This window comes from Seriola lalandi, unplaced genomic scaffold, assembly GCF_002814215.2.
Source record: "Seriola lalandi dorsalis isolate HSWRI2012SDOR001 ecotype SW California unplaced genomic scaffold, Sedor1 jcf7180002054524, whole genome shotgun sequence".
NCBI lineage: Eukaryota > Metazoa > Chordata > Actinopteri > Carangiformes > Carangidae > Seriola > Seriola lalandi.
The window spans coordinates 3188515-3197308 of NW_019525077.1; the positions used below are offsets into that span (position 1 = coordinate 3188515).

The 8794-nt window shown below is 39.6% G+C and overlaps 1 protein-coding gene across 1 annotated transcript in view; it reads left to right on the top strand.

The window, feature by feature from the left end:
- LOC111660938 (bone morphogenetic protein receptor type-1B-like) overlaps positions 1–8221 on the top strand; it is a gene marked incomplete at its 3' end in the record, with an annotated part of 63353 nt that extends 55132 nt beyond the window's left edge. Inside the window, exons 3-8 of the mRNA XM_087176057.1 lie at positions 5373–5535; positions 5663–5762; positions 6187–6289; positions 7201–7297; positions 7493–7631; positions 7985–8221. Coding sequence (XP_087032183.1) covers positions 5373–5535; positions 5663–5762; positions 6187–6289; positions 7201–7297; positions 7493–7631; positions 7985–8221 — 839 coding nt within the window. The remainder of the gene's footprint in view (positions 1–5372; positions 5536–5662; positions 5763–6186; positions 6290–7200; positions 7298–7492; positions 7632–7984) is intronic.
- Between the last annotated feature and the right edge of the window lie 573 nt (positions 8222–8794).

Sequence of the window (8794 nt, forward strand, 5' to 3'; positions counted from 1 at the left end):
GGGGGGGGGGCACGGCTGTTAATTGCGTGTTGACAGTGGCCCCTATATCCTGCCATCAAGCTTGAAAAAGCCTATAGGGGAGACCTGAAAGCTCACACCGGTATCTGAAAAGTAATTTCAGTGAAAGAGCTTGAAACAATTATAGTGTCAATGAAGTGCTGGGAAATTTGGCCAGTTTCAGAGCACAAATCGCTTAGCTTTAAGCATGTTTTGACATTAGTGGCACTTAGAAAGGTTTGGACTGCAGCCTCACTGGTCAGTGCGGTCTTGTTTTTACATGGGCCTTTCCCATAGCAGCCAGGAGCAGACCACAGGAGCAGCATTTTCTTATTCTCCATGTTTCTAAAATTATTCTTAAAATGACCAACGTTCAGTCCAACTTTTGAATACATTATCAATGAAAGGCTACCATATGTCTTTATGAAACAGTTTACGACAATGTGTACAGTTTTCTCACCAGCCAGAATCTATGTATTTGCTTTAGAAAAAATAGCAGCAGAATTTTTTACAGTAGTCACTCTCTCTCCCACAGACAGATGGGACAGGCTCATAAAAAAAGTGCTCATTACCACAGGACTAGTGGAAAAATCTACAGTCTCTGTATCCAAAGTGTTTCGTAGTCAGAGACAGAAGACAAAGACAACAAAAACCGAGAAAATCAAGAACAAAAACTAAGCTGAAGGGAGCTGGATCATGATTATTAGATAGAGATAGTCATGATATTTCCAAAGGCAGGAGCCGTGAGTCATGCAGTGTTAGTGTTCGGATAATGCAATTTCGTCAATGATATATCATAAAGTGTCAGTAAAATATGGTCAATGATGAGGTATTTCAACGTACTGAAAAGACACAAATAATGATCACTCTTTTTAATGTGACTGTGACTGTGAAAAAACACAGATTCACACAAATGCTATAGAGCATTATAGCTGCCAGCAAATAACACTTATGGAATGCATTTTTTTACCGGGATTCCTGTAATAGTGTCTTGTTTAAATCAGATAATTCAGTAAATATTGGGTTGATAGTTTCACCTAAGCCTCCAGTTAGGTTTTGTGCAAGGAGCATTTATTAATTTAACAGCATTCTCCACGGGTTGAGACTTTTCTTTCATTTTGCTTCTCTCCCTGTCTTTTCTCTCACACACACACACACACACACACACACACACACACACACACACACACACAGAGAGAGAGAGAAAGCGCAGCAGCCAGAAATCCCAGGTGCAGGATGGATGTGAAAGGCTGTGTTTTGTCAACAGCACAGCAGCACCTCACATGACAATCCTCTGGACTCACATAGGGAAGACGGGGCAAAGAAAGTGGAAGATGAGAAGAGGAAAAAAGGGCGGGGTAAAGGAAGATTGTGAGGTTGGAGAACAAAGCAAAAAAAAAAAAGGAGAAGAAAGGAAATGAGTAGCTTTGAATAGAGGAAGAAAAGGCTGTGAATGTCAGTTAATTGAAAAGGTACATGTGGGAAAGAGAGAGAAGGGCCTGAGAAACAGATATAGAATGAAGAAGGAAGCTGGAGAGAGAGAAGTCGGCAACAAGTGAAACACAAAGTGAGTGAGCATTAGGGAGTGGGATGGAGTAAGTGACGGGAGGGAGGGGGAACCGAGTGAGAGAGAGGGTGGAAAAGGCCAGTGGTCTCTGCTCTGTCCCCTCTGTGTGCTGCTAAACTACCCACCAGTTCCCCGCAGTTCTGTCACTTCTCATTTGTTAATCCCCTGTTCTTTTCCCCCTCCTACTCTTCCTCGCTCCCTTTCTCTCAAATCGGTCAGTTGTTAATGTGACCCCTTTAAACCCCACCGTCCCTCTCTCGCGGTATTGTCAACACATTATCAGTGTGTACAAGAGAGACATTTACAAAGGGAAATGCTCGATGACAAGTGGCTATAATAGTCTGAAAAAAAATGCTCAGGTTATTTTCGACTGATAGTTTCCCTTGAGCAAATGAAACTTGTTTATTATGAACCTACTGTAGTGAATTCTTGTTTTCTTATCTTTTGTTTCATTTATTTATGTTATGTTTTCTGTTGAATGTCACACACCCTTCCTTACTGATGAAAGAAAGGAAAACAAAATGGGACTTGGGATTTGGCACGAGCACTGACAAACTAAAAAAAAAATCGATGTCAGCTCACATCAGTATGCTTCTTACTAGTTGGCACATAGTCATATTTATCACTGTCACCATGAATGAGATGAATGAGCCCCACCACCTCATCCATTCAACAGCAATTCGCTCCTGGATTGTAACACAAAGCAGAAAATCAAAGCCTCACATCAGAATATAATTGGCAAGCTACAGCTTTTTAATCTTTCCAATAGCATTAGCTGTGAATTTACTTTCTTTGAGCCTGAGTTTCTTAAGTCAATATCACTTTAAGTTTGGCAACTTTTTGTGAATACTGATTCATGAAGGCCATAAAGCACAAGTGCAACACACTGACAACAAAGTACATAAAATATTAGTGACATTATTGAAATATATCACGGAAGAAAGAGACATTTTTAAAGCACGTATGTGCATACATTTCTGGCTTATGTGTGTATTAATGCATGCATGTGTGTGTCTTTTAGAGAGCTTTAAGCTTTTATCCCCAGAGGAAGGTCTTTGATGTTTTGAGAAAGACAGCTGAGCTCAGATGAAAGAGAAGATACCACCCATTATCTTATGTCTGATGGACAGCTTATATAACTGTCCTGAAACTATAAAGCACATTTGCAAGTGTCCATCTAATCCAATTTGTTTTTCACAGGTGAGGCTCTTTATAGATTGTTATCTTCCTATCCAATGAGCACGCTAACGGAACCTCATTGCTATATGGTCACTTAAGACTGTGTGAGTTTCCATTCACAGTGGTACTCACTGGGGGACTTTTCATTGGTTTACACATTTGAATATGAAATGCCAGTGCCATTCTTTAACCACACCCCTCTTGAAGTGCCACTGGAAAAAGGTTTGTCCTTGCTAGTTCGTTTTTAGGATGTATTCCAAAATGAAATATCCTATAAAAGAACATGCAGATACACAACAATGTTTCATGAGGCAGCACTTTGTCATGTACAAAGTTCTTTGATTCATTGTATTTTAAATGGGGATTTCAGACCAGTGAATGATCCGGCTGTAATTTCTGAGGGTTCACAATCAATTATAATATACCAACAAAATTATGCATTTTGACTTTGGATGTACACTAGGTCAGTCCCTTATTTAAAGTAATTGTGCTTATACTTCCATGAAAGTTGACTTTGGTTGACCACATGAGTTAAGGGTGCAAAAACACAGGTGATTTTAAAAACACCAGAAAATATCTCAGCTGTAGACAGTTGGAAAGTGGTCACACTGCCGTGCTACTGCTGGGTCGTATTAGCCACAAAGTGTACTTAGCTATGACTAACCTACTCGTTGTGTGGATAGATAAGCTTTTTATTGTAGATAAGCAAGACCCACCATCATGACATCTGAGACATGTTGGCTTTTATGCTTTACACATTTTTCATGAAGACCATAATACTCCAAAAGCCTCTATTCTCATGTTGCACTTGAGGACTATATAGCTTTAAATCCCTCAACAAGATAAACTAAAATCCATAAGAAGTGGGCAGTCATACACAGCCAGTGTTGGCTTGGTTGACCATTCATCACACGTCCATTTCTGCAAGAGTGAGCAATTAGTCTTTTTTTTCATAGCTTGAAAAATGTACAGTATTTTCTGACCTATATGAAAACTATAAAAAAAAAGATTTTTTGCTTTGAATTTCTAAGAAGGTTATCCCTATCACGTATGCTTCACTGTATGTCACTGTTTCACTATGAGGACAGTTGTGGTGAGAAATAAAAGTACATGATTTGTTCATACATTGTGAGTGTGCCCTTTCACACATACTATGTGTTTATTGATTCTCAGACTTTGTGAAAAGCATCTGCTTAAAAAGAAATCTGAACTTGGGAAGGAGAGGTTGAAAGAGGAGTAGGGGAACAGATTCTGTATCTGCTAGTAGTTTTTTTTCATAGAGGAAGGACTCATGCTTATTTTGGGTGATCTCCGCTTGCAGCTGTTAGGCATCTGGTCTCAATGATCATGCTGGAATGAATGAAAATCTTAAAAGCCATGAAGGAAAGACACTTCCGTTATCCTTTTTTTTTACTCAAGTGACAAACAGGTGCCCTTTTGAAATCGGATAACAGGGGAATAGAGCTTGGTCTTGGGAGCTGTATCAGTTGTAAGAGTTAAAAAACATCTGCTGTGAGTGAACACATTTCACCGTATCAGGTGTTTGAGCTCAGTTTGGTTTTATTTTTGCTATACATTGCTTGTATAGAAAAGTTTTCTCTCATCCATTTTATTTATTTAGATATATATATTTTGAATTCAATAGATTCATTGTCCGTTTCACTGCATAAATTATGTTTAAGTTCAGTCAGCCAGCTCACGTGGAATGGATTTATGATATACAGAGCAGATATTTGCCATCTTGGCTCTGACCCCGTCACTCCCTGCAAGTATACACCGGCACAGCAGAGACTGGGGAATAAAGACTTCTCCCCCACGAGAACTTACAACCCTGCAGGTCCATGCTAACGGTGTTTGGGCTCATGAAGCGCACCATGAACAACAGAAGCAGTATTACAGTAGTACAATCACATGAACTACAGCATCAATCCATCATAACACATGTGCAAAAAACACAGTAAATTTACAATCTAAAAGGAGATCTGTGAGAGATCAGTAGCCTCACAACCTCATTTGGACAAACACTGACAGAACAAAGCCGAAACACTGCCTCACAACGGACATGCTAGAGGGGTAGTAAATGGTAGGAGCAAATGTTTTTAGTGTAACAACAGTGGTTGCAAATAAGCAGTGGATCAGAGCAAAGAGGGTCAACAGAGTGGAGTATTGACAGTGTAACATAACCTTATTGCAAAAGGTATGTTGGCTATATGGGTATCTAGTAGATCAATCAATCAGCACAACTTGAAATTTCTGCCTGAACAAGTTCAGGATTTTGGAACATGTTCCAATGAATATTAAATATTTGCTATATCTCCTGTCTCAATCTTAATATCTTTTTTAACTCAAGCTTCACAGATAATGAAACACCTAGGTCTGGCTGTGTTTTATTTTTTTTTTATTTTTTATATTGCAGATATTATCGGTTCTTTGATGACTCTAATGATGCAGCCCTTGCCCATGGCAGTGTTGGCACTGTACTCTGTCCTCTGTAAAAAAAAAAAAAAAATAATAATAATGATAATAATAATAATAATTATGTATGATTTAAGTCTGTGATTTCAACATTTTGTTTCTGTCTCTCTTCTAGCTAAATTTCTCCTGTTATCTCATTCTGTCTCTTTTATAGGCAACATATTGGACAGTATGCTGCTAAGAGCATCCAGTAAGGAGGCAGTGGAGAGTGGGAAGGAGACTAGTGGCAGCACAGCTCCTGCTTCGTCCTCCCAAAGACTACTGTGGTGTCACTGCTATCACCACTGTCCAGAAGATTCAACCAATAACACATGCAGGTAAGGAGAGGAAATACAAAAAAATATATATATAGCACAAGTTCAAGCTGTTCAGTACAAAATGATAAATTAAATGATAAAATAATGGCATAGGTTGTACTTACTTTAGCTAAGCCTTATTTTCCAGGACTGATGGTTACTGTTTTACCATGGTGGAGGAGGAGGGAGGGGTGCCGGTCCAGACTGCAGGTTGCCTGGGGCTTGTTGGCTCAGAGTTCCAGTGTAGGGTGAGTAGATGACTCTAACAATCTGCATGACCCGTCCCTTTTGCAACCATTTCCTTTGTATCTTCTATCTCAGAGCTTTACAAAATTTTGTTTTTAACAACCTGATTTAGATTATTAGAACAATTATTTTCATTGCTGATTAATTAATTCAACAATAATGGGAAATGTACATCACATTTTCCTAGAACCCAAGGTAAGATCTTTGAGGTTTCTGTTTTGTTTGATCAATGATCTATAATCTCAAGATTTTAAATATACTATGACATCAAGCACGTAAAAGCGAAAGTGGAACTAGCAAATGTTTGTGTGTTTTGATATTATACTTTATAAATCAATGATTATCTCTGCCAAACAACTAATCAGTTAATTCATTTAGCACTAAGGAATAAACATGAGAAACATAATGCATATCTCTGTCTTATAGGACACAGGGAGCTCACGTCAAAGGAGATCACTAGAGTGCTGTACGGACCAAGATTACTGTAACAAAAACCTGCATCCTACACTGCCACCGCTCAAACCACCTCGTAAGTTTATCCATCTACTCTCATCCCTCCTCAACTCTTTCTCGCCCATGAAACACAAGGAAGACTCTACAGAGCCACTTGTTCTATGGTTGGCAGGTGACAGTGACAGTGTGGCGGTGACAGTGATATGGAGAGGGCCAAGAACTGTGACCGATGGTGTTACAGCACACAGGATTCAGAGATAGAGATATCATGACAATGTCAGAGAGTCAAAGACCTCTGAAGTGGGGGAGACAGCGGGAGTTACTGTCAAAATGTCCTGCATAGAGCTCAGCAAAGCCACTGGGCGTCAAGAGAGTACTGAGGTCTCAACTGTGTACAACACTATACTTTGTGTGAGTGTGAGAGCCTTTTTGTGTATTTGAGAGACAGTAAGCCTAGATTCCCAGGGAAATCACCAGCCCCAGCAGAGACTGAGGGCAGAGTCATCAATCTGAAACCCTATCATAGGGGATCAGGAAGAGAATTCATCGACTAGGCTGAGGGCTTCCTCTCGCTGTTGACTTGGGCCTTGAGGGAAAAGTGTGTGCCAGAAGAAAATGAAAAATTGATGAGTGAAATATGATTTGTACTTGATTTACTGTACACCAGTTCGTTCAAGTGACTTGTAAGGATGACTGATTTCTTGGTATAATTTTATTCGTTTCCTACCCATGCTCTTTTTTTTTCCTATTCTGGACATCAGAGATCCATACAGACATCACCTTTCTTTGTTTCAGGTTAAGTTTCTTGAGCAGAAAATGATTCCGTGCATTTTTCTTGAGAATGTCCAGTTGTTGCAAATTCATCACATTATTGTGGATAACATGTGACTCATGCTTTTTTTTTTTTTTACTTTCCTGACATGTCTGTCTTTTGTTCTCTACCTACTCCCCTCCCCATTTTTCACCTCTTTACCTACCCCTCTCTAGTCTATGTAGATGGAAAGATCCACCACATGGCCTTGTTGATCTCAGTCTCTATTTGCAGCATTATGTTGGCTGTCATTATTGTCTTCTGCTACTTCAGGTAATTACACCAAACTATTGAACAGTCAAACACAAACAGATACTCCTTCACACACTTTGTAGGTTTTACAGCACCACTCTCTGGGGACCTCTTTTCTTCCATTTATAATACATATTATAATATACAGTGTGTGCTTCTTGTCAAAATATAATGGTAGTTTTATAAGGATGTGTGCTGAATAATGCTGTTTTGCAGGTATAAGCGCCAGGAGTCTCGTCCTCGGTACAGTATTGGTCTGGAGCAGGATGAGACCTACATTCCCCCTGGAGAATCTCTGAAGGACCTGATAGAGCAGTCACAAAGCTCTGGCTCTGGCTCAGGGCTCCCTCTATTGGTGAGTTACCCATATTGCAGTCAAAACACCTGTTATATCAAAAAGATGTTCCATGGATCCACTGTATGCCCTCATCAGTGCCCATGTCATTTTGCACATGTGATGAGATAAGGGATAGATTGTGAATTTCATACCTGCAAGATGTTTATATATCTTTATTTGCATTTTTCTATTTGTGAAAGCTAGTGTGTTAGGAAATAAAAAACACCTCCTCATTTTGCTGGCTCATACATCCATCTGAGGATCGCTAACCCTTAAATTTTCTTGATTTTAAGCACAGGCTAGAATGTAATGCTGCTGTCATGTTATGCTAAACTGTATCGAAATGTTTCCCGCCTTATGCTCCTCTTTAGGTCCAGAGAACGATAGCCAAGCAGATTCAGATGGTGAAGCAGATCGGCAAGGGGAGGTATGGAGAGGTGTGGATGGGCAGGTGGAGGGGAGAACGAGTGGCTGTTAAAGTTTTTTTCACCACTGAGGAGGCCAGTTGGTTCAGAGAGACTGAAATCTACCAGACCGTCCTAATGAGACATGAGAACATACTGGGTAAGACTATTTCTCTCTTTGCTCACCCTGCCCGCCTGTCCTCTGTGTGTTACTTTTTGCAATCTTACCCCCTCTTGTGACTGATTTCTGTAGTCTCTGTTTCTAATTGTTTGTCTCTGTGCGCCTCAATCTCTTTGTTTTTCTCCCTAATTTTTCGATATTTAAAATCTATATAACTGTACTCCTTGTGCTCCATCATAATTAGCAAAGTGCCCAGCAGGGTTTGAAGGGACATATGATAAATAAGTCTTTGTAATATTGTAGCAGTAATCCTAAACAATCCTAATTTATGGACTAACAGATGGATGAATTGGTGATAGGTTATTAATGTTAAAGAATTTTATGTCTGGGCTTTGTAGCAAAAAGCACAAAAAACATAGTTGGAATTGGACTGTGTCCATTATGCTTGCACCACACTGCACTCAGCACCACAGCAGATCAATTATAGCCAAGAGACAACAACAGACTGCAAACCAAAGCTTGCATAATTAAACACCCCAAGATGCACAGTAATTAAGTAGTGGGGCAAAAGATCACTTGCCAGTAAACTAAGAGCCAGACTAGATGCTGTAATGCATAATGCTGTTTTCCACAGTCGATTCTACAGGTTTTGTTTT